Below are 26,980 nucleotides of genomic sequence, written 5' to 3' on the forward strand. Positions count from 1 at the left end.
ATTTTTGCAATTCACAGCTAGGAAGATGGGTTCTTGTCACTCCATTTGATTGAGGAGGGTTGTTTATTTTTGCAATCTTAGACATCGGAGAATATGAAAAAAAAACCATCTATGAAGGTCGGCACAACTCGATAAAGAAGAAGAAAGAAGAAGGATTCGACAATGAAGGTCAATAATAAATCGATAATAAAAGCCTAGAAAGATCAAACAGAAACTTAGCAATGAAGGCTGAAAAAAAGGAAATTTCAAAGGCACAAAACCCTAGTGCTGTGATAACATGTCAAGAAACGTGGAATAAAATTTTCTCTTATTTGTTTCATTGTGCCCAGTATTGAGTATAAAACATTGTACAGTGATTATGTATAGAAACTAGAAAAATATAAAAGAAGCCCCCAGAGCGTAGCGCAGACGATGGGCGCATGGCAGACAGTGGGCGCATGGCATCTCTGGCATAATGATCAGGGGTCGATTCTCAGGAACTGATGACCTGAGGTTACCCCACCATGCGCCTATGGTCTGTGTACCTGCATGTACCTCCCTCCATATCCATGGGGACGGCACTAGGAGGGCCGCTAAGGTAACGGATCTACCTTTAGAAAAAATATAAAAGAATAAATTAAAATATTTTATTCTTAAATTGGATCCCTGTATCAAGAGATTCCTCATATCAAAGGATTTATGATAAGGGATTCCCCGTATAAAGGGATTTCCATTATCAACTATCCTAAAATAGTTATAAACTTTCCAACAAACCATAACATTAGCTTAACTAATCCTTTTCTAAGCACATCAAAACCACTTGGACGAACGTGACCTCTTAAGGTATGATTGGACCAACACATAAACAACAACATGGTTAAAGACTAGGAAGCAATGCAAGTTGTAAGAGATTACAAGTGAAATGTAATCTTAGAGTTCATCCTCATAGTCATTATCATCAGGATGATGTGTATGACTAGGCAGGCCTAAATTCCTAGTGGTTTGAAGAAAGCCTTCAGCAAAGAGGCAACAAGTCAATGGTTATAGTTGATGGTTAAGCTTTGATTTTGAGTTTTCTATAGACTTATGAAGGTGTAAGTTGTGTAAAGTTATGATGTTTGAGCATATATTCAATTGATTGAAAATGAGCCTCTAGACTATCTAGTTGACTCAAGAATTAGTCGACTAAACACGAGAATACATAAAACAGAATGTTTATATTCAGGTTCTAATTGACTAAATTAGATCCCATCAATTAGATAGGAATTTCAATTACTTGCCCAACTAGCCATTAGTTGTCGAATGACTAATTGTGTCTTATCAGTTGACTACATTATAGTTTAAAATTTCATGTCGTTTCACCCGATACTGGTGAAACATTTCGTTCATGTGGACCGACACAAGCATGCCTTTAGTGCAAGTGGGCACTAAAGCCTTGCGGTGGACACATCACGTGGGCCTCGCAACACGTCTGAACGAGTTGCGCTAGTCCGATGATGCCCTCAACGATGCATTCGAACGTGTTCCGCTAACCCAGAGGCCGCCAGTAACACATCCAGACACATCACGTGAGCCGACAATGTTACGCAGGCCCGCGGTTGCTAGCAGCGTAGAACAGATGGGAGCCGAAGGTTTTAACTTAGGTTTAATTAAATAACTTATGTTAATAATTTTAATTAACTCTTAATTGAGATAATTTAGATAGGCGTAATTAAAGTCTAATAAAATTATATCATTAATTTAACATATTTATATATTTAAAAAATATATATTTTATATTTTAAAATATTTAGATTAAATTTTTAATTTTTAGTTAATATATTTTATATTTAAAAAATACCGAAACTATGTTGGCACGACATGATACAGTACCGAAACTGTATCGTTCCAGTCCAGAACCAAAACCTCGACACGGATCGAGATTCTAAACCATGGACCACACTATAAGTTTTTTTGCAATTGACTAGAGGTGGGTTAAATAGAGTTATTGGAGACTTTTCTATGTAGTGCATACAAATTGTTCAGGGTTTAGGGTACACAAAATTGTTTGTAAGATTTGAGTGACTAAGTGTTCATGGTAAGCAATGTTCAAGGGCATTTGAATCAAAGCAAAGGCTTTATCTTTACAAACTCTTGGTAAATATTCTGTCTTTTACTTAATTGCATATTTCTTTATAAAAAAGGAAGAGTTTCTCCACCTCTACTAAAAGAGAAATTCTTAATGGACTTGCAAAAATGATTCAACAACAAATCAATAGATTATGGAGTATAAGTAGGACTTCCAACCATATGAAATCTAGCATGTTGGCATTGTTTTTCTTATTGTTTTATATTATATTTATACTATGTAAATACTTAACATAACTATCCTAATCCACACATGATCACTCTATGCAACTAACAATTAAATTGCTTGTATTTTGCAGGAGAAAGTTTTAGTTTTAGGTCATTTCCTATTTACCCCTCTTCTCTAGCTAGTGTCTAAACCATCATCTCAGTGACCTTGCAGTTGGAACCAAAGCAACTTGCTCTAGAATCAAGCTTAACATCTTAGAGGATAGGAGACAGTGCCCCCCGATTACAGACCTATGGCGGAAGATTCGAAGTTGACTGCATATGCATCCAGAGATGTTCACCTATCGAAGGGCGATCCGTGTCTTTGGATGGTATTACAGAGGGACATGATGGTGACAAAGGCTTGTTATTTAGCTTTATCATTGCTGTTACATTATGTATAGAGGGTCCGAAATCATTATTTTTTTTTGTGAGAGTCAGTTAGATGTAGAAAAGATATCCAAGAGCGCGCAATACATGCATATAGATCTTTAGGTATCTATTTAGATCTGATACTATATCAAACATGAATAGATCCTAAAACCTTATTCTATACATTTTGGATATATGATATATCATTCTTACTTATCAAAAACAAAAGGTTAACATCTTAGAGTGATTGTGAAAATTATTTTTTGCAAATTTTATAATAGGGCAAATTTTAAATTTTAGAAGATAATGATGAAATTCTACTTGAGAAACGATTTTAGAGTAGCACTAGCAATAGAGGAAGAAATTGAAGCTCTGAAAGATGAGAGGAAAAATATCAAAAAAAAGTAAATTGACAACTAAGCAAGTTGATTTTTTAGGGAAATGAGAAAGTTATGAAATATATTAAAGATGTATGGCCTGATGACATCTTTAGCAAAATTAGAGAGTATAAAGCTACAAAGAATCTTTGGAATGAGATAGTGAACCTTTACAAAAAGCCCTTATAAGAACAAAAGGCTTGAAGTAGTATAAATTGATTGATAATAAGGTAGAACAAGAAGCGCAAGAAGAGAAAAGGAAAATTTCATCATCATCATTATCACAATCATCATCATATTCTAAGTTGTGAAAGAAGAGCAAGAATCACATTGGCTTACATTGTAAAAAATAAATTGGTGCTAGTGGAAGTCGTTCAATTATTACATCAACAAGTGTTCGTGTTGCCTCATTACAAGATGACATTGGTTATTTTTTTCTTCTATAAGAAGGCAAGTAGTAAACATTGTCAAAATTGATCAGATGACCATCCTAAATCATGCTAGCAAGTAAATCAGGATTAATAATTCTATATAAAATAGAAGAACAAATCTATGGATCAAAGCATTGTCAAATTTTTCCACTTCAATTGAATTTCACACAATGCAGTAAATAATACATACTACTACAGCATAGTGTCCAACATCCAAAAGTATAGAATCCAACACTTCATTGCAAATGAAATTGTTGGTTTATACTTAGGTAGACAAGTGAAGGAGATCAAAACATAAATCCTGCCATACAAGAAGCAACAGGGATATATGAGGTTTTGTTGATGAATAACATCAGGATAACCACGGTAGATGAATATCATAAACATTTTACTATGCTATAATATAAAGGTGATCCATGCAACTACAAAACATAATAATGTATCTTCATATATCTTCTAATAAAAAATACAATCTAAGGCATACAAATACAGTGCAGGTTGTCACAGAAAACAATACTAACTTTAATAGAGCTAGAGGGAGCTTAAGAGCAAAATAATACAACATTGGTCTGGAACACACTATACGTAATATAATACTACTGATAAGCATTGATAACCTCGATACGACAAAGAAGATAGTGAAAAGGGGCAATTATTAATAATATTTTTAATCATCATTGGATTTATATGATTGGGAGAAACTAGTTTTACAATTCTCTTGCTCCTTCTAAAGCCATTCCCTAAAAATGTCATATTAAATGTCACTTTCAAGGATTAAGAAGCCTCTCGGTACTCCAACATTTTTAAGAATAAGAAGAAAAAAATTTATTATATCTATTAGATTTTGATACTATATAGAATAGGGTTTCTTATGTGAATAAAGCCCTTAAAGGGAGTTCTAAAAAAAATCAGCATGATATGAAGTTACAAATGGGCAATGTCTATCACTTAATTCAAAAAACAATAGAGGAAATATAGAGATGCTTATAATTGTCAACCAAGTATCAACATTATATTAACAATCACTAGAAGATGAGAGAACCAAATAGAAATACATACTCATTTGATAAATACATAATTTTTCAATAATAAAAAAATAATATAAATTATTAATAATATTTATGTTTGACTATCTAAAATTATTATCTTAATTAAATATATCAACATTGAGTAGCATAGCCACAAATGATGATCGTCTAATGGCCCTCAAAAGTATAATATCAAGACTATAATCAAATAGACAATTAATTGTTAAGGCTATTAAAAATTGTCAATTATTTTAAGAGACATAATTTTTTTGGTGATCCTTTAGTAATCTCATGCAAATACAAAATAGATGTTGGTAGATATAAAATAATTAACTACTAATATTTATTTACTCACAGTAAAAGACTTTTAAAAATTAAATTATTTATCAACTAAGTGGTGATTATAATATAGAGAATTAGCCTCAATTTTGAATAAGATTTCAGTATGGATTTTCAAAAGATGGTGTCTTTAAGTGAATGTGAAAGAAACTTGTCCATTTTCTCTCTCATTTATATTAAAGTGCAAACTTGCCACCCTTATCATTGTTTGGAGAAAATAGTCTAGGTTTATTAAAGGTTATAACCATGGTTTCAAATCTCGTTTCGTTTCATCCGATATCGGCGAAACATCTCATTCAGCCTACGGACTGGCATTAGCACAACGTTGGCACACCATGACGAGTCGTGCAGGCCCTGCAACACTTCCAAAAGCATCATGCGAGCGCAGCGACGCGTTCGGAAGCATCGTGTGAGCTTGACGATGAGTCTGAAAGCTAGCGTGAGCCTGGCGACGAGTTCTGAAGTGTCACGCAAGCCTAGCGATGCATCCGGACGTGTTGCGTGAGCTAGGCGATTCGTCTGGACTTGTCCCATGAGCCTACGATGAGTTCGGAAATGTCGCGCAAGCCCGTCGATGCATCCAAACACGTATGGGGCTCGATGACGCGTTCGGGCGACACGTCTAGGCGACGCGTCCAGCGACGTGTTCGAACCTATTGCCCAACCCCAACGACACATCCAGACTCGTCACCCCGACCCGACGATGAGTCCAGACGCATTACATAGGCTAGCGTGCTCACGGTCGTCGTGAAACAAGGACAACGAAAGCAATTTAATTTGGGTGTAATAATGAACTTAGTTTTTAATAATTTTAATTAACTCCTAGTTCTAACTGGGATAATTTAAATATGCTTAATTAAAGTCTAATAAAATTATATATATATATATATATAGATTAAATTTAGTTAATATATTTTATATTTAAAAAATATTGAAACTATGTTGGCACGATATGATATGGTACCGAAACCGTATTGTTCTGGTGTAAGACCAAAATTTCGGCACAGCTCGAGATTTTAAACCATGGTAATAACATAGGAGAAGGAACACCAAAAGTTCAGCTATGTAGACTCATTTGATTCGAGTTCATCTATATGAGGATAATCCAACGATAGATTGGTAGAGCGCTTTTAAGGTCAAAAGTTTGTTACTTTGTCACAAACATCTATGTTGGGGAATAGATCTCAATAGAGACTTCTCAAATATCTCAGCCCTAAACACATCCAAAATCCATAGACAAAGAGAAAGACAAACTCTTACACCCTCTACCAAAGAAAAAGGGAAAATTTCCAAACCTATTTGACAAAAAAAACTAACAAGGTAAAGGGCAATTTATTGATTAGTAAGATCAAAATGAGTATGGGAAGTTTAAAAAAAAATGATAGTAACATTAATAACAATGCAACTATTGATAAAAGCGATGATAGTGAAGATGTAGTAGATGATGGTGAAACTTATGTTTCCTCAATTCCTACACATGAGCTGTGGACATGTGATAAGGTTACACACATGTGATAATCAGGGTGCTAGACATTATGAGTTAGTATCAACAAATTTGATAGGGGTAACAAATTAAATAATTTGATTATTATCAAGATATGCAGGAAAGTTTAGTTAGATTAATTCTGATTGAGACTTATCATATGAAGCTTTGATGCATCATGCAGTGATCCATTATATCAAACCTATGGGAGGCATATGTATCCTTATCATATGGTTGTACAGTTCTAATTGTAGTGGTGATTATTCAATTTGGGTCGTAAAAAACTGAGGTTGATCTCATATGGATATTGCAAGGGTTGATGATCTCACTGATGCATGAAATGCCTTTTCAAATTTTAAGGTGGTCAAGATTCTCATAATAATTTGTATTCTACTGTTCTCAAATATTAATGGAAATCTATACACTACTATAAAAATAATATCAATGGACACAATGCCGTACAAAAATTTCATCATTCTAATCAGATATTAAAATACCAACACGTCTTGCGATTTTATTAAGCCTTGCACTAAACTCTATTTAAACATTCTAGTGAGTTGGTTGATTCATCATTCTCTTATTTTTGCTGCCTTTTAGAAACTAGTAACCTCTGCTGTTATGCTTTTCTCTTTTCTTTTCTTTGCTATTTGTTTTGTAATGTTTCAAACCTCCTATGACCTTTGGTTAATATATCAAATAAACTCTTGTCCTCCCTTTTAGGTATCTTTATGTTTTCCTAGTGAGTACCTGAGTACGTATTTGTTTTTTGAGTGGATAGTAATCAAGTGCTCATTTGCTGTTGCAATCATCGCTTGCACACTTGTGCTTATCCCTGTTAATTGTTTCCATTTTTAGGTTTAGATTTAAAGATTGTTGTGTTCAATTTAAAGTGTAGTGTTTTGGACTAACACTAGCATCTAGTAATTGTTTATATTAAAATCACAAGAACTCGAGAGATAGCTACCACTTGGTGGATTGACCACAAGTGGGGTGTGACAGTTTGGTATTCAAGCTCAAGGTTTATAGAGATAAAGGAGCAATAGTAGGTAGTAACAGTATTAAATTCAAAGCGTTATTAAAGTTTGCACATAGATTGTTGTGAGACATGGTCTAATATTTTCAGTATGTTGAGTGAAGTGGTTGTTGATTCAATCTAGAATTATCTTGTTTTGTTCAGTGGTTATTGATCCAATAAGATGGTTGTTGACATGGCTGGTGTTGATTTGATTTGATTTGATAAGGTATTATATTATTGACATTTGTTACTGCTGTTAGCAACCTTTTGAGGTGGAGACTATATGCTTTGGGAACAAGTCATCCAACCTTAACTCTGCAACTGTTAGCACAAATATACACATAATAATGACATTTTCAAGGTGTCAGCTATCTAGAATGCTGGCACTGAGTTAGTGAACAGGTAGGCAGTCCTACAGGCAGCTGATGAGTCAAGGAGAAAGTTGAGACAAGTGTAAAAGAAGTTGTTTTGTGCTACTGTTGTTGGACTGATGCAGAATCCTGTTGAATATGTGGTTTTTGTATGTGGTTTTGACATTCACAGATCTTATAAATAGTTGACATGTTGATTAACTTCCTGATGCATCTAGTTGTTCATCATTTGCATTCGGCTTATAATGTTGAATGATCAATTTGAGACAAGTGATTGATCAATGCTTTGGATTTGTTTATATGCGAATCAAGTAGTCATTTTGAAAACAGTTATTGATCAGATACCTTGTAGATTTGCAATCAGCAAGGGCAGAGCTGATCTATACAATTAACTCCACTGCCAAGAACGAGTTATGGATTCTAATTTGTAAGTTTGGTGGTTGGTTGGAGGTGTTATATCATGAGAAGTCTAAAGACCATTGTAGTTTTTGGTGAATTTCAGACTCATTATACTCTAAATTTTGTTAAGAGACAAGTTTACTGTATTAAAGGATTTATCTTATTACTTAGGTTTAGTTGTGAGCGGATTGAGTTGGAGCACAGTGAAAGCATAATAGGGAGTGCTATACTTAGTCAGGGAGAGCACCAGTGGTAGGGGTGACCTTCTAATTGTGATGTCATTTTGAAGGTCAAATTTTCATTCTAGTTTTAAGAATTTAGAAGGGTCAGGTGAATTTTTTTTATAGCCAAACTAAACCAGTATGGTTCAGTGTTGAGCTGTATGGAGCAGAATTTAGAACTTTTTTTCCTATTCATCCTGAATGAGGAAACTCTTGTCCCTTCATGTTTCCATGCATCTCTCCTCCAAACTCCCAATTGAAATGTCAACCTATTCTCTCCTTAGGAGGCCTCATTTCATTGTCAGTGGCATTATAGTCTTCAGTCCTTCCCCTCTTGCACACAATTACCTTGTGGCTTCACTCTTCCTGTTCATTGTGGCTTTGCTCTTCCTGTTTGCGCTTCACCAGCCACCATTGAAGCCAATTCTTCTTTTACTCATAGTGCTGCCTCAGTCTACTTTTCCCTCAAAGTCCAGCAAATTCTTCCTTCTTCATTGACGCCTACCTATGCCAACTCCTCTCCCCTTTTACTCATAGTGCTCTTCCTTTGATCGATGAGCCTTAAATACCTTGCCTTTCAATGGGCTCCTTTAATTGCAAAACAAACCTTCGATCATCCTCTCATTAAAAAGCCCTTCCAGTCATCCACCCCACGTCTCTTTGGGACTGTTTAAGGCAGTGGGTCATGATGGTGTGTAATGTCTTTTGAAAGATGTAGCCACATTAGAGCAATGATGATTTAGGAACAACAATGGCTTGCCATCCTTTTTGGGGTTCTAAAAAGTGATTGAGCAAAGGATTAGTAATGACAAAAGTGAAACATGTTTCTTCTCAAGTATCTAATCAATTGAGATGGGAATCATACCGTACATTGGTAGCGTGTAACTCCATAATGAATTATAGTCAAAGTCCAGCTGCATAATGAATCTGGTTTGAGTGATCAATCCAACCAACCGGTGGATTAGCAAAGTAAATAGTAAATGCCATGACTGTCATGTGTTGTATGACCAAGATATGTGGTGGTCGGACAAAGACTAAGGTTGAGGATAAGGTGGATTTAGAAAATATTGAAATGTCAGCATGATACTGAAATAATCAAACAATTATATTTTATGGTTCTACCTTGCAGTCATGTTATGGTAATATGATTATGAATTATAATGCAGATATTATACAATGTCTATACGTTGCAATGTCTTGATTCTATGTTTTTCTGATCTAAGAATTTTATTGTGCATGACAACAGTATGATGAATAATAGATGTTTGTCAAGTTAGTTATGTGAACAATCATGTTATACCTATTAGGGGCATTGTAGATGTAGTAGTAGATATACCATCTACAAATGTGTCCTTCGGTCTTATGGATTTCTTGTAGGTGGACCCAAACAGTGACCCTAACATGGCCTGAAGCCACAAGCTATTTCTATGTCAATGTTGTACCGCTGGCAATGTTAAAGGATGTGAGGAGCAGCAATTGATTATATTGCAGCAATATACACGTGCTGTTTTGCTAGTGGATTTATCTCACTCTGAACAATTATGGTTAGCTACTTACCCTATTGCCAATTTCAAGATTGTTTTTTGAGATTATTGCTAATCTTCATGGATTGTGTTGTTTTCTCAGTAGAGGTGGATTGCCAATCTTCATGGTATGACAAGTCAACTTTTTTATAAATACTTTAAAAAATAATTATAGCAGTTGATTTATGTAGCATTAATTTAATAATCAATTGACTAAATGAATGCGTCTATCATTTATATCCTTTTTAATACTATGCTTGATAACAATTAACTTTCATTAAAAATATGCTTATTAATTGTTAATGCATTAATAATAATAATAATAATTATTATTATTATTATTATTATTATTATTATTATTATTATTATTATTATAATAGAAAGATTCATAAATATATAAGCCAAGTATTGATATAATTGCACCCATATAATTTGCACAACTAGCTAATCATATTTATTCTGATTTTTTTGACAAGTTAATATGAGATGAAATTTACATGCATTGTAGAAACCCAATATGTAGGACAAAGATCAAGCAGTGTGATAAGATATAAAACAATCCATAAGGCAATTAGGGTATAAGATTCATATGCCATGATATAAAATTATAAACACAAATATGATGTCCTATTTTCTGTAGTAACTTGTTTTTTATTTTTCACAAAAATTTGGTGTACAAAATAAAATTTTATTAGACAACAACATCAAAAAGTTGATGACAAATGTTTTTTATTTTCTTTTTCTTCTCAACTTCCATTGGCAAAATTTTCACGAGCTAAACGAATGTGTAGTAACAAATTGGCCATCTCAATAACATTTTATAAGTGTTACGAGATGTTTTAATTAACTATCATTTATCACCTGTCATGATCAAGACACTATTGCACAGCAAGACTAACACTACAAAGAAATTTGATAGAGACAATAAAAGTAATACTGCGTTTGATAAAAAGTATTAGTATGGATCCAAACCTAGATAAGTGTTTTCTCTCCTTCAGATTACATTGGATACTTGTTCTTTTTGGCTACTTAAAAATGAAACTTTGTATCGATGAAGTGACTTGGGAAATACAAAGGGAAAAAAGCATGGAAACAGGAATGTAGATATCGAAGTGCAGAAAATCCATCGCATGGAAATCCTGACTCAATATATCATATACAAAATAGGAATCTATGTTGGAATTAATTCTGCCTTCATAGGTGTAGCTAATTCTAGTATTCCTATAACAACAAATATAGAAAGAACACATTTATCAAAGATGAAGAAAGGTATGAGGGAATAGACCACATACTCATCTTCATTTGATGAGTTGATTGATTCCATGGAAAGGTTTTTCTTTGCCTGGATATCAAAAAACATACAAGAATAAGAGATTGATTTGTCAAAGCATTGCTGAGATACGAGTAAATACTCACAGGAGTTCGACCCCATACAGTAGGTCTTTTTGCAGGGATCACTGCTTCCTTTGACTTATCCGCAATTTTTTCAGTGTAAGAATGAAGCATATGACTGACTGGCCTCTGAGTTCGACTTGTACAAATATCATTAGTAGAATCATGAGAGGCACCATGGGAAATTATCGCATCATATTTCTGTTGAGTAGAATCCTCAGGAATTACAATATCAGATGATGATGATGATTTATGATAATTAATTTCTTGTGACAAATTGTGATGTTTAACATCTGCTCGGGATTTGGAACCATCAAGAGCATTACTTTGTTGCATAGATGCACAATGTTCTTTCTTATTATCTATGACCTGTAAATAAAATATTATTAGAACAAGGTCAACCAATCAATTAACTAAAAAATATATCGAGAAATAAGTTTTAATCAAACAAATTAGAAGAATATAATGGAAAAAATTGCATATCATGCTTAAATTGTAACTGATGGTTTTACAGCCATGCATTTTCACATCGTACAAGGTTCTCCGTGTTGGCACGTAACAAAGGATGCTTCTGTCATGATGGCATACATAAGCAACGGTGGATTCCTATAACAAAAATTATTTTTATTACAAACAGTCGGAAAACAAACTTCCATACATGCACGTGGTTATTATCGAGCTTTAAAATTTTGAACTAGCTGCAGCAGAGTACAACTTGGACAGATTTTAGCTTTCATCCACGGTGTCGGCACCTCATACCGGCTCATTTAGCTTATGCAAATGATCTCCTTTTCAGCCGGGGTGATACAGCTTCAGTGGGCACATTGATCACATGCTTACAAGACTTCGAGGCTACTGCAGGATTACAGGTTAACTGCTTGAAGTCCAATATTTACCTTGTTGGAGTTGATGATATGACGGAGTAGGCTTCTATCCATCACATCAGGTACCTTGGGATTCAACTAGCTGTAGAGCACCTATGGATATCCGACTCTCCGACTCGATGAATCAACACTTGGCTAAGGAAGACATTATCTTATGCAAGCAAGACATAGCTTATCACTTTAGTGCTTCAGGACATCGAGTGTTTCTAGTAATCTATTATGTCGTTACCACAAGGTATCATTGATCACATCTACAGCATCTGCCGGTGGACGTCCAAGCACCCTCCGATATTATGGGCAAATACGTGTACACCGAAAGATGAGGGTGGCATGGGATTTAGAGACTTACATGCGTGGAACCTAGCCCTCTTGGCTAAGGTTTTATGGACGATCTAGGAGAAGAAGGATGCCTTATGAATCAAGTGGGTCCATCATACCTACTTGAGGCACATTGATTTGTGGACATGGCAGGCAGCTCATTCAAATTCCCCGTTGATCAAGTGCTTGCTGCACATATGGGGGATCTCATCCTAGATGTTATTGGGTCACCTGAGGCTGCTAGACAGAGACTCACAGAGTGGTTTGCACGGGAGGGAGTAGATTGGGCTTACGACTTCTTCAGATGCCCTGGTCTAGGGTGCCATGGGCCAGATAGTGTGGAAGTCCTACGATCAGCTGAGTTATGCAATCACCTTATGGATGATGGCACGGCGGAGGCTTCCACCATAGATTATTTAGAGGTTGACTTGCACCTTTTGCGGACAAGTGCCAGAGATAAAGGAGCATTTGTTCTTCCAATGTTCGCCTATTGCAAACCTATGAAGGAGAATTCGAGACTGACTTCATATGCGCTTAGAGATGTCCACTTATCGACCGACGATTTGTGTCTTTAGACAGCATTATCGTGGGAGTAGCGTAGTGACAAAGGCTCTTCATTTAGCCTCGCCATGATTGATACATTATGTATGGAGGACTCGAAATCGTAGTTTTTTTATAGAGGAATAGTTAGATGTGGCGAGGATATTCAGAAGCGTGCAGATACATATATTACAGGTCAACATTTCTTTTGATCTAATACTTCATCAGACATGAATAAACCCTAAAACCTCTTCTAGTACATTTTGAATACGTAATATATCACATAATATATCACTTTTACATATCCAAAAAAATAAAAAAATATATAGAGAACTAAGTTTTAATCAAACAAATTAGATGAATATACTGGAAAAAATTGCATATCATGCTTAAATCAGCCATGCATTTTCAGATCGTACAAGGTTCTCCATGTTGGAACATAAAAAAGGACCAACCAATGTTGTAGATCTATCATATTCTTTTGAAAGATTTTTGTATGCTTCTGTAATGATGGCATACATAAGCAATGGTGGATTCCTGTAACAAAAATGATTTTTCTTAAAAACTGTCGGGAAGCAAACTTCCAGACATGCACATGGTTATTATCAAGCTTTAAAATTTCGAACCATGCGAGAGTTTCAATTTATGACCTAAATAATATAGTTTTAGTACTACATTATCCCGCGCCAATACAATTTCAATACTTTTTTAAATATAAAAATATATTAATTAAAAATATTCTTATTAATATTTGATGGCTATAGATGATTAAAATTAAGTTATATTTGAAATGTCGAATGTTTAGTTCAAGTTTTGATATTTTCTCATACAATGTTTGGTACTTATTGAATCTTTTTCCGCAACTATTCATTAATATATAAATTTAAAATTTAGATTTTTATTATTATCGCATATAATTAAATAGTCTTATTTACAATTCTATTGCAGCATCAAGTCCAAGAATTTGCATTTATAAAGTGAGAAGACTGATCTTTAGTTTTAAGTTTTATTGCAAAGGCATCAAACTTGAGAACTTACATTTATAATGATTATGATCTTTAGTTTCAACATCTTCAAATACATTTTGATGATTTTAAGCATTGATTATGTTACATTTATTTGAAACTTCAAATTAATCATAGATTAATGCAATTTATGTATTTTGAGAGTATGTAAAAGTGTTACCTAAATTTATATTATATAGTAAAAGAATAAGAGTACGAATTTGATTTATTGATATAATGTATATATTTCATATACATATACAATCACAGACACACACATGAATGAATGTTTATAAGTTTTAAAATGTCAAACAATTTAGATAAAAGCAAATAAATATATTTCTCTCTATTTTAAAAATAAATATATTCTTGAAGGGGCCACGCAACCGTAAAGTTGTTGTCATTTGACCTTAAGGTCACGGTTCGAGTCGCAGAAATAGCCTCTTGCAAATGCAAGGTAAGGTTGCATATAATTGACTCAATATGGTCCGACCTTTTTCCATGATCCCGCTTTAACGAGAGCTTCATGCACCAGCCTGATAAGGTTGCGTCACGAGTTCGAGTCTCAGAAATAGCCTCTTGCAAAATGTAAGGTAAGGTTGCGTATAACTGAACGTGGTCCAACCATTTCCCATGACTCACATTGATGAGAACTTCGTACACCGGCCTACCCTTTTATTTCTCTTATTTTAAAAAATGATATAACACTAGCATGGCAAGTGACGTTTCCTTCAAATAACTGGATCAACCAGAATGGTTTTCACCTCTTGATCATATGACATCTTCACCCCCATTAGTGCCCTTTAGAGGTGCTCATATTTGGGTTCTTTATGCCGACTTAAGCAAACTTACATGGAAAACTTGATAGAATTTCTTGAGTTTTGGTAGCAACTCAAGTTTGTACGCTCCTTTGTCCACTTACCCTACAATACAGAATGATCCCTCGTATTTTTAAATCAAACCTTTGTGGTGTCCCTTATTCTTCTATTGAGTATATATCATAGCTAACACAAAGTCTCCAACTTTAAAGTCATCTGAATCTAATTCTTGTCCTCCCTCTTCTTTGTGCACTTTAGTACCTTGTGTAAAGAAGACTTTGCGATGTCCGCTTCTACTTGTCATCCCTTGGTGAATTTAAAAGTAGTTGGGCTTGCTCTGGTGAATCATGTGACAATGTTTTACAGTGTTATGGGTTGGTGGCCCAAGACAAGCTCGAATATGCTCTTGCTTGTTGACTCATTTGGTTGCAAGTTGAAGGAAAATTGGCAATGTCAAGGAGTTTTGCCCAATCTCATTGGCTAGCACTTACGAAATGTTGAAGGTATACCTCCACCACGACATTTACCCACTTAGTTTATCCATTTATCTAGGGGTGAATGCTTGTAGAGAAATTCAATTCTAACCCAAGGAACTTGAATAATTTTGCGTACCCCAAAATTTGTTGTAAAAAGGCGGTCTTGATCGCTTACAATATTGCTCGGCACACATCATTATTTTACTCCGCCCATGATGAATCAGTCATGGCTGGTCCCAAACCCAGATAAAGGAGGAGGGTTGCGTTAGGTTGTCAACCAGCGTTAAAACTATGACCCATATTCAATAAATAGACCCATTAAACTATTGTCCTAATGCTAGGTTATTCCCGAACGCGTTGTAAGGCCCGATTGTAACGTCTCAGCAAGAACCACTACATCGCCATAACTCGGGAGTAGTGCTAAATATGCAAGAGTTTCGCGTTGCAAGGTCCACCGTAATATGTCGGCAAAGACTGCTACATCTCCATGAGAACTTGGGCGTAGTGTTAAATAGACAAGAGTTCTCACACCATATGTTAGATAAGAACAAATATGATAGTAAAACTAATAATCTAAGATTTGGAACATGGAACATGGAACATGGAACATGGAACATGGAACATGGGACATGGAACATGGAACATGGAACATGGAACATGGAACATGGAACATGGGAACCTTCACTGGTAAATCAATATAGATAATAGATACGATTATTAGGAGAAGAATTAGTATTTTGTGTGTTCAAGAGACAAAATGGGTAGGCGAGAAGGCAAAGATGATAGAGAACTTGAGTTTTAAGTTATGATACACAAGAAAGAATAAAGCAAGAAACGAAGTGGGTATTGTTGTAGATAATTCGTTAAAGAATAAAATTGTAGTAGTCAGAAAAGGGGAAAGAATTATAGCTCTTAAGATGATAGTGACGAAAGAAATTATAAACATAATTAGCATATATGCACTGCAAGTAGGATTAGATGAAGCTACCAAATCAAGGTTTTGGGACGAAAAAAGGACAGCCCGATGTACGAAGCTCCCGCCATATGGGGCCCCGGGGAAGGATCCACGCAGCCTTACTCTACTTTTTGCAAGAGGCTATTTTGGGACGACTTAGATGAAATATTACAAAACATTCCACCAAATGAAATGATTTTAATAGGAGATGATCTAAATGAACATGTCAAAGCGAAAAATAAGAAATGTGAGAGGGTACATGAGGGATTATGAATTTAGAACTAGAAATGAGGAAGGAAAATTATATTTTACGATAGAATATGACCTTATATTAGCTAATACGTTTTTTAAGAAAAAAGAAGAACACTTAGTCACGTTCAAAAGTGGGAATAATAAATAGAAAATTGATTTTCTTATGGTTAGGAAGAATAATAGAAAGATTTATAAAGATTGCAAGATTATCCCTGGAGAAAGCTTAACTACCTAACATATATTACTAGTGTTGGATATATGCCTCAAACATAATATCAATAGAAAGAAAATATACATGACTCCTAGAATTAAGTGATGGAAGTTAAAGGATGGGAAGCAAAATATATTTAAGGAGAAGGTATGAGTACAAACATTAGGTAAAATATACAGTGACTCTAATACGACATACGAGAAGATGGTATCAAAGTTGAAAATAGTAGCTAAGAGTGTACTCAGTGAATTAAAGGGACATGCACCACTAAGTAAGGAATCTTGGTAGTGGAATAAGAAAGTCCAAGAGAATAGAAAGAAAAAATAAATAGCTTATAAGAAATTATATATTTGTAAGAACGAGAAAACTTTAAAAAATATACAATAGTCAAGAAAGAAACTAAGAAAGTAGTGAATAAAGCAGAGAATGAAACTTTTGAACGATTATATCAAAAATTGGCTACAAAAGAAAGGGAAAGAGATATTTATAAAATAGTTAAAGTGAGGAAAGGGAAGACAAGAGATCTTACCCAAATAAAATGTATTAAAAATGAATATAATAGAGCACTAGTAAACGATCGAGAAATAAAAAAGCAGGTATTTTCATCAACTTTTTAATAAAGATTTAGGTAACTAACTTAGGTAATTTAAGTAGGTCAAATGAGCATAGAAATTTAAATTTTTATCGTAGAATTTAAATTTAGAAGTAAAATAAACTTTAAATGAGATGTGCAATAGAAAAATCGTTGGACTAGATGATATTCCGATAGAGGTATGGAAGTGCTTAGGGAAATAAGGTATTGAATGACTTATAAAATTAACATGATATTGAAAACGAAAAAAATATCTGATCAATGGAAGACAAGTACTCTAGTTCCCTTATATAAGAATAAGAGAGGCATACAAAATTGTGCAAACTATAGGCATATTAAATTTAATGAGTCATACTATAAAACTTTAAGAAAAAGTAATAGAAAAAAGATCAAGGAATGAGACCACGGTGACTAAAAATTAATTTAGGTTCATGTCTGAAAAGTCCACAATATAAGCTATACAACTTCTTAGACAATTAATTGAAAAATATCAGAAGCAAGAACAAAATCTACACATGGTATTCATTGATATAAAAAAAAGCTTATGATAGAATCATAAGAGAAATTATATGGAGAATTCTAGAAAAAAAATATTAGCATAATATATATTGAACTAATTAAAGATATGTATGATGATGTAACGACCAGAGTAAAGACTTCATGAGTAACTTAAGCATTTCCAATAAAGATAAGGTTACATCAAAGATTAACTCTAAGTCCCTATCTTTTTACACTAATTATAGACGAACTCATTGCCCACATTCAAAACACAGTAGCGTGTTGCATGTTGTATGCAAATGATATTGTTTTGGTAGATGAAACACGTGAAGGAGTAAATGCTAAACTAGAATCTTAGCGGAAACACTAGAAGAGAAAGATTTTAGGCTTAGTAGAATAAAGACAAAATATATGAAATTTAAGTTTAGCAATATTAGACGTAATGAGACAATTATTAAAACAGAATATGACGAGTTGCCTTAAACCGAGAGCTTTAAATATTTAGTATCATTTTTATAAAATGATGGAGGGATTAAAAGAGATGTCTTACATAGAATACAAATAAAATGGCTGAAATGGAGCATAATGTCAAGTGTTTTATGTGACCATAAAGTACCTCTGAAACTTGAAGTAAAATTCTACAAAACTATAATTGGATATGTTATGTTATATAGAGCTAAATGTTGAACTATGACTCGAGCACATGAGCAGAAGAAGAGAGTTGCAAAGATAAGGATGTTAAGGTGGATGTGTGGACATACGAGAATGGACAGAATAAGAAATGAGAGCATTAGACAGAAAGTCTAAGTTACATCTATTGATGGAAAACTCCGAGAGACATTTAAAATTGTACGGGCATGTACTTAGACAACCAATAAATGCTCCAATTAGGCGATGCGAAACTATGACAAACATGCATATCGAACAAGAAAGAGGTAGACCAAAAAAGATTTGATTAGCAACAATAAAACAAGATAAAATTTATTTAAGATAATGATATAGTAGGAGATAGAGCTCAATGGTTATATTGTTTGTCATGACCATGAATTTTGACCAAAGTAAATAATGCCTCCAAATTCGTAAACAATGAACTACGACTATCATCTCCTTCTTGTGGATGGTGTATTGTCTCTCAGTGTCATTTAGCTTTCAACTCTCGAAAGTTATAGGATGTCCCTCTGAATGAGTACTCCAATGGCATAGTCCGAGGCATCAGTATGCACTTCCAATGGCTTGACTAGGAGTGCAAGCGTTCTTTAAGTTTTCGAAGGTTTGGTTGCACTAATCATCTCAGTTGCAAACTCAACCCTCTTCAATAAGTCAAAGGAATAGAAGTATAAAAATATCCTCTGGTGAAGTGCCAATAGAAGTTAGTTAACCAAAAAAAAACTACGACCCATGAATTTTGTAGGCACCTCCTATTGTTGGATAGCTCACACCTTGCTTTCATCTATAGGCATGCAGCCTCGTTTAATAATATTACCCAGAAAGGATACTCTGGTTCTGCAAATGCACACTTTTCCTTCTTCAGATATAGTGTGCATTGGCTCAAAGCACCTTGAAGAACAAAGTGGGATGATGTACATGTTCTTCGAGCATGTGACTATATAACAATATCATAAAGGTAAACAACCACAAACTTGTCTAAAAAAGGTTGGAGTACAATATTTATAAGTGCACAGAAAGTTATGAGGTATTGGTGAGGTTAAAGGCATCACCAAGAATTCAAAAGATCCATAGCAGATAGTACATGCTGTCTTGGCAATGTCCTCCTCAACTATCTGCATTGCCATTATCGCAACCTTTAGTTGAGTTTAGAGAAGTACCTTGCGGCGCCAAGTTGATCGAATAAGTCTACAATTTATGGGATAAGATACTTCTTTTTTGCTTGTTAACTTGTTGAGGACGAGATTTGACACCTACACTTAAATTGCAACAACAACAACCAAGTCTTATCTCACTAGGTGGGGTCGATTATATGAATTCTTTTACGCATTGGACTTTATCCCCTACTATATCATCACTTATATTTAAACAAATTTTATCATATTTTATTATTGCTAACCAAATCTTTTTTGATCTTCCTCTTACTCGTTTGATATACACATTTGTCATAGTTTCACATTACCAAAATGAAACATTTATTGGTTATCTAAGTACATGTTCATACCATCTTAAAAGTATCTCCCAAAGTTTTCCTTCAATAGATGCAACCCACTCTATCTATATTTTCATTTCTTATCATATCTATCCTTGTATATCTGCACATCCACCTTAATATTCTCATCTTTACAACTGTCATTTTCTGTTTATGTGCTTGAGAGCCCAATAACACAAAAAGTCTAACCATTGTTTTGTAAAATTTTCCTTCAGGTCTTAAAGGTACTTTACGATTACAAAGAACATTTGACGCTTTCTTCCATTTCAACCATCATTCTTGTATTCTATGTAAGACAACTCTCTCAATCCCTTCATCCTTTTACAAAAATAATCTTAAATACTTATAAAACTCTCAGTTACAAACAACTTGGCATCTCTTATCTTAATAATTGTCTCATTACGTATAATATTACTAAATTTAAATTCTATATATTTTATTATATCTTTACTCTATTAACCTAAAATCTTTCACTTCTAGCATTTTCTACCAAAATTCGAGTTTAGCATTTACTCTTTCATGTATCTCATCTACCAAAACAATATCATCTACAAACAATATGCATTGTGGTACCGTATCTTGGATATATCTAGTGAATTTGTCTATAATTAGTGTAGAAAGACATGGCTTTAGAATTAATCCTTGATGTAACTCTATATTTATGGGAAGTGTTTCGATCAATCAGCTAAAATCTTAACCCTTGTCATTATATCCTCATGTATATCCTTAATTAGTACAATATATGATATGCTAACACCTATGTTTTCTATAATTTTCCGTCTAATTTCCATTGGGCCACTATTATAAGTTTTTTCTACGTCAACGAGTACCATATGTAAATCTTGCTTCTATTCTCGATATTTTTCAATTAGTTGCATGAGAATTATTGACTTTCCAAACATAAATCCAAATTGATTTTTGTCACGGTCTCCATCCTTAATTAATACCTTTATAGTTTGCATAATTTTGTACGTCTCTTTTATTTTTATATAAGGAAACTAAAGTACTTACCTTAAGTAGAATAACTTTGTAAGTTATTAAATATCTTGTTTCCCTATGCATTTCCATACCTATATCGATATACAACTTCTTTTCTATTTTGCATCCGATTTAAAGTTTATTTTACTTTCGAAGTTTGAATTTTATGATAAAAATTTAAATTTATATACTCATTTAACCTACTTAAATTACCTAAGTTAAGTTAATCACCTAAGACTTCGTTAAAAAGTTGAAGAAAATACTGATTATATCGCCCTTTTATTTCCTCATCATTTACTAATACCCTATTGTATTTATCTTTAATACATCTTATGTTGATAAACTCTCTTGTCTTCTTTTCTCTTACTTTAGCTACTTGTAAATGTCTCTTTCCCCTTCTCTTGTATTTAATTTTCACTATAAACATTCAAAATTTCATTCTTAACTTGCTTTCTTAGCTTCTTTCAAGTATAAGCACCTTATAGACTGTTCAATTTCTTCACTTTCTCCTGTACTTTCTCATTCCACCACCAAGATTATTTATTTGTTGATGCACGTCCTTTTGACTTACCGAATGCACTCTTGGCTACTATTTTCAATTTTAAAATCATCTAATCTCATGTCATATTCGAGTCGTCGTATATTTATACTTGAACGTCTACCCTCTCCTTAAATATGTTTTGTTTATAATCCTTTAACTTCTACATTTAATTCTAGGAGTTGTGTATATTTTTCTTCTATTGATACTATGTTTGAGACATATATCCAACATTACTAATTTATGTTGGATAGTTAAATTTTCTTAGGGATGACCTTGCAATCTTTATAAATCTTTTTATTCTCCTTCCTAACTATAAGAAAATCAATTTTCGATTTATTCTTCTCACTTTTGAATGAAACAAGTATTCTTCACTTTCTTAAAAAATGCATTAGCTAGTAACCCCTATGCACCCTATCATATTCCTCATTTTTCATTACTACATGCTCATTTAGATCTCCTATTAAAATCATTTTGGTTGACAGAATATTTCGTAATACCACATCTAGGTAATTTCAAAATCTAGATTTAGTGTGTTCATCTAATCCCACTTGAGGTGTATATATGCTAATTACTTTAATAATTTCTTTTGCCACAATTATCTTGAGAGTTATAACCCTATCTACTTTTCTAACTACTCCTACTACTTCATCCTTTAGCGAACTATCAACAACAATATCTACTCCATTTCTTATTTTACTCCTTCCTTTGTGTGTACCATAACTTAAAACTCAAATTCTCTACATCGTTACTTTCTCTCCTACCCATTTTATTTCTTGTACATACAAAATATTAATTTTTCCCCTAATCATCATATCTATTACCTCCCTTGCTTAACTAGTGAGCGTTCCTAGATTCCAAGTTCCAAATCTATGACAATTAGTTTTCTTATACTATTGGTTCTTACTCAACCTATGGTATAAGAACTCTTGCATATTTAACAATATACCTAAGTTTTCATGGAAATGTAATGATTCTTGCCGAGACGTTACAGTTAGACCCTGCAATGCGTTCCTTCCGGGGAACATCCTAACATTAGCACAATAGTTTGCTGAATCTATTTATTGAACATTTGCCTGAAAATCTATGTTAGTTGGCAATTTAACGTGCAACCCTTGCCCTTTTTCATCCGGCTTGGGACCGATATTAGCGGGTTTGACACCTTGCTCTTGAATTACTTGAAGAAATTAAACAACAATCATTTGATCCATTAGAGAGTCAGCCCTACTTTGCACCTATTTAAGGCAATGCAGATCTCCCCACTCGATGAAGTCAACTTCTTCTTAATGGGAAAAAATCATGTATATCAGGAATAATATTTATATTTTAAAATTTTGAATTATTGGTAATTAGTTGAGTTATTTGGTAATTTATGCATTTTCATAGTTCAAAATTGTATTTCCTAAATTTTTTAGTTTTATAATTTTCATAGAATTGACTTTGAAAAAGTATTGCCATATTTCATCTAAAGCTTAGATTTTGATAAATAAGATTTATATTTTTTTTCTCAATATGAAATTTTGTGAGGTTCACGTTCGTCTTGGAGCTATGTCAATATATAATACAACATTGTAACAAAATCCACTTGAATTTTTAATCTTGATAAACATTAGTTGGTTGTAAGGGTGAACATATAGCTGAAGATAAAGGGCAAAATGCAAATTGAGCCATAGTAACATTAAAAACTAAGGATATAGTAAATCTGCAATGAAAAGAAACTTACGCTCTGATATAAATTTTATCAATCAAATGACTATATAAAATGCAGATAGCATGGAATAAGATGCATCCTTTCTTTGATAAAGAAAAATTAACGAAGACAGAGGAACAAAAATAACCTCATTGTCACATGAATCACTTCCAGGATTGCTATAGCTTTCACTAATTGTTCCACTTCCCGAACATTCGGAATCATCTTTATTTGCTTCAAGGCCATTATGCTGGTCATGATTTCCAACACCATCAGGAATGTCATGATTGGGTGAATCATTAATGCGACAATGCTCATCATCTTCTTGATTGCCATTATCAGTAGAATCATCATTGCTATAGTCATCGTGAGATTCATCATCTTCTGGGATGTCACTATCAGTTGAATAATCTTCTTCAATTTCAGCATCTTCTGAGTCAGAATAAACCTCTGATGACACTGACTCATCATTTGAGGAATCATCCTAAAGTTATTATAGCTCATAAATATTTGATAAATTTAAGCTAGCAATTGAATATGGTTCAATCAGAAGAAAAGGAAACATTACATCAAATATTTTGTCAAACTCCTCTAGCAAAATTATGATGATAAGTTGAGCATGATTCGCAGCTGCAGCAGCTTTAAGAAGTTGAAGAGAACCATCTCCACCCATACTAAAATTATCTTCAAATTCACAATCACCAGCAAGAAGTGGACGGAGTAGTAATGGGGCCATGCAAGCTGCTAATGCGGAAAGTGACATTCGATTCTGGGATTTGTGAATAGCAACTGTTTGCATCATCTTAAGAAATCTGAAGAAATTATTTTTGTTAAAAACATAATATACTCCAAAATGCATAATTAAACATGATAACTCTCAAAATCATACTGAGTCTATAATATACTATATGAGTCGCAAGTATTAGACAGGATACTAGTTGATGAACGTCCTGCTTTAGAAATTTGCTAATCGAGGTTTTTTTGAGATATATGTGTACATCTGAATAAGGTTTACATCTCAAGAGTTATGTTGGAGTCTCAATCTAGCTGACATAATACAGTTTTGGTATTTGTATCATATTGTGCCAATATAATTCCATGATCTTTTAACAGTAAAGTAGAACTAAAAAAAAAATCTTCATAAATGTTAAATATCAAAAAAACAATCATTTTTTGCATTTTACTTATTTATTTTTAAATAGATATTAATTAAACTAAATTGGATTAATATTTTGAGTTTGAAGGTTCCATTTAGTATTACGTAGAGCCAAATTAGATAGAGTTGTCAAGTAGATATGGACCAAATGAGTTCAAACTGGCTTAAAATTAGGTCATCAGTTTTTCCCCAAGCTACCTATGTGTGTAAATCCAATCAAATAACATATGTGCAGATTTTAGGATCATATTCATGCACTTATATCCATTTGTAGAGAGCATAAGATGCTTGTGCCAAAGAATGAAGGCATTGACCTATTCCTTCTTTACTCAACTAATCCAATTATAGCTCTTATTGTGGTACAAACTCATCTTCCCCATGCACTCGTTATAAATTCATTCAATACAAAACTCTTGGCTATGTGCACAATCTGCATTTCAGGTAATATATTTTTAACTATGTTAGTAAACTAAGGATTTTGATCATTTATAATTATGATAGATTCCTCACCAATTATCTAAGAACAATGTTCTAACAAGAACTATACTTTTTACTACTAAAACTAAAAATGCAATTGGGAAGAGTTTATTAGTCCCATCAATACTAGTTATAATCATTATAACCCCAGAGTATTTCCTAATAGATGGCATACATCCATTTCAGTAACAAAACAAAGGAATTGAACTAATGCATGCATATTACACCAAAGGCCCAGAAGATTAGATGAAAATGTTCATATTGTGAAGACCTTACATCATCTTATTATCTCTAATCTTTAATTTTCTAATAAAATGCATAAAAGGCAATTGTATAAGTATAATCTCCATGTACATTAACCACTCCGTGAAGTTTACTCGCAATTATCACTCCAAACCTTTTTTAAATATTTGCTATAATAATTCTTGGAGTATACTTTTCCATAGATATTATTTATCTTGAATCTAAGCAACAGCCCAAGAACCATGATTTAAAATCTCATATCATACTAGGCAACACGGTTAAAATATATATTTTTGATAAATTACCAAAACTCAATACTACTCAACATCATACATAGATAATGTATCATGTCGCTGTGTCAATCATATAAGTAATGGTAAGACCCGACTCCCCTTGGCATACTACAACACAGATCTACATGAATTGTAATAATGTATTACTTTTTAACTTATGTTTATATAAGATAATGTCAAAATTGTATCATTCTATATGGAAAATTACATAGTTGTTTTGTCTGCTTTTTTTCCTTCATCTTCTTTCTCTTTCCACTTCTAATTTGCTATAAGCACTATAAATCAAAACATTGACACTATACAGAAATTCCGACACAGCTCAAGATTTTGAACATTGCCAATAACTACTATAATTTTTATGATCTCGACCCATGCTCGACGCCTATGAGCAGGTAAGCAGGTTATCAAACCTAGTGAAATTTTCCAGATCCTCAAGCAACAATTCGCCAATTACAATTCCTATTCTTGCAAGCTTGCAAACCTCATTTTATAGCTTTTAGTCTGTGTCTAATCTCAAAGCATCTTCAAAATGCTCAAAGACCATCTCTTTATCTTGTTTATCTCTACATTGTGAAAATCATCCTCCTCTACTAGCTCATACGAGCTCTTATGAAGATCATCTTCCTCCCAATGTCTTGATAGGGTCAAATTGTTGAGAGTTATCCCCTGCACATATGTTTTATTTTATAGTTCTAACTTCTAAGTGCCTAATGGATGGAGAGAAAAATCATCTTGTTCAACACTCTCAAGGTAAGATAGGATTTCAACTGAAATTGATGAGTTCCTAAAAGAAATGGGATGACTATTATTAGTAAATTACTACATAATAGATCAGCCACGTGCAACAATTTTAGATAAAACTTGCTACAAGTGCCTCGGCTATAAAATTCACTCAAAGGATTGGTCAATATAGTGGTTGTAGGGGAACCAATGGTTTGTTTGACCATTAAGTTTTAGGCACTTGAAGCTCATGTAGCAGCTTTGACCAAAAGTGTTGCATGGGCTCAAGCTCACCAAATGATGTGTTTCTTATGAACATTAACTAGTACAGACTCATATAACATATTTGGAACCAAAATTGCTACATCATCCTAGGGCAAAAGCAAGGGTGGCAGTTTTGGACAAAAAATGCTACAAGTGCCTCAACCATAGTTCGTAAACCGAGCCATGGCAATCGACATAGGCAAATTTACTGTTCCACTTGTTGACCAACACCGACAGAAAGTAGAATCACGAGATGGCACTGGGCTCATAGAGGTACCCACGCCCTTGTAGCAACCACGCGAAGGCCTTAGCTTGGTCGCGAGGCCACCTCAACCTTGCGGCGGCTTGCTTAACCGCATGGTTTATTTTATTTTATTTTTTGCTTTTCGCTTTTTGCTTTTCGCTTTTAGAGTTTATTTAATTTAGCTTAGGGCTTAGGAATATTTCAATCTTTTTAAGTTTAGGTTTAGAGATTCAAGGTTTTGGAATTAGTGCCTTAAAGTAGTTAATTCTTTTTCCTCTTTTATTTTTTTACTTTTTTATAATTAATTCCTTTCTCTCCGATAATTTATTTCCCTCTTTCTTATATTTCTTTTTCTCCTTCCTTTTTAATGATGAAGATAGAGACAATTTATTAGGAAAAACATCTAT

At 33.6% G+C, this 26,980-nt stretch overlaps 1 protein-coding gene across 1 annotated transcript in view; it reads right to left on the reverse strand.

The window, feature by feature from the left end:
- LOC122044180 (rho GTPase-activating protein REN1-like) overlaps positions 1-26,980 on the reverse strand; it is a 77,984-nt gene that overhangs the window by 15,648 nt on the left and 35,356 nt on the right. Inside the window, exons 20-23 of the mRNA XM_042604710.1 lie at positions 23,745-23,988; positions 23,325-23,660; positions 11,289-11,633; positions 11,165-11,214 (exon numbers count right to left, since the gene is read on the reverse strand). Coding sequence (XP_042460644.1) covers positions 11,165-11,214; positions 11,289-11,633; positions 23,325-23,660; positions 23,745-23,988 — 975 coding nt within the window. The remainder of the gene's footprint in view (positions 1-11,164; positions 11,215-11,288; positions 11,634-23,324; positions 23,661-23,744; positions 23,989-26,980) is intronic.

The sequence above is a fragment of the Zingiber officinale genome, chromosome 2A, assembly GCF_018446385.1.
Source record: "Zingiber officinale cultivar Zhangliang chromosome 2A, Zo_v1.1, whole genome shotgun sequence".
Taxonomy (NCBI): domain Eukaryota; kingdom Viridiplantae; phylum Streptophyta; class Magnoliopsida; order Zingiberales; family Zingiberaceae; genus Zingiber; species Zingiber officinale.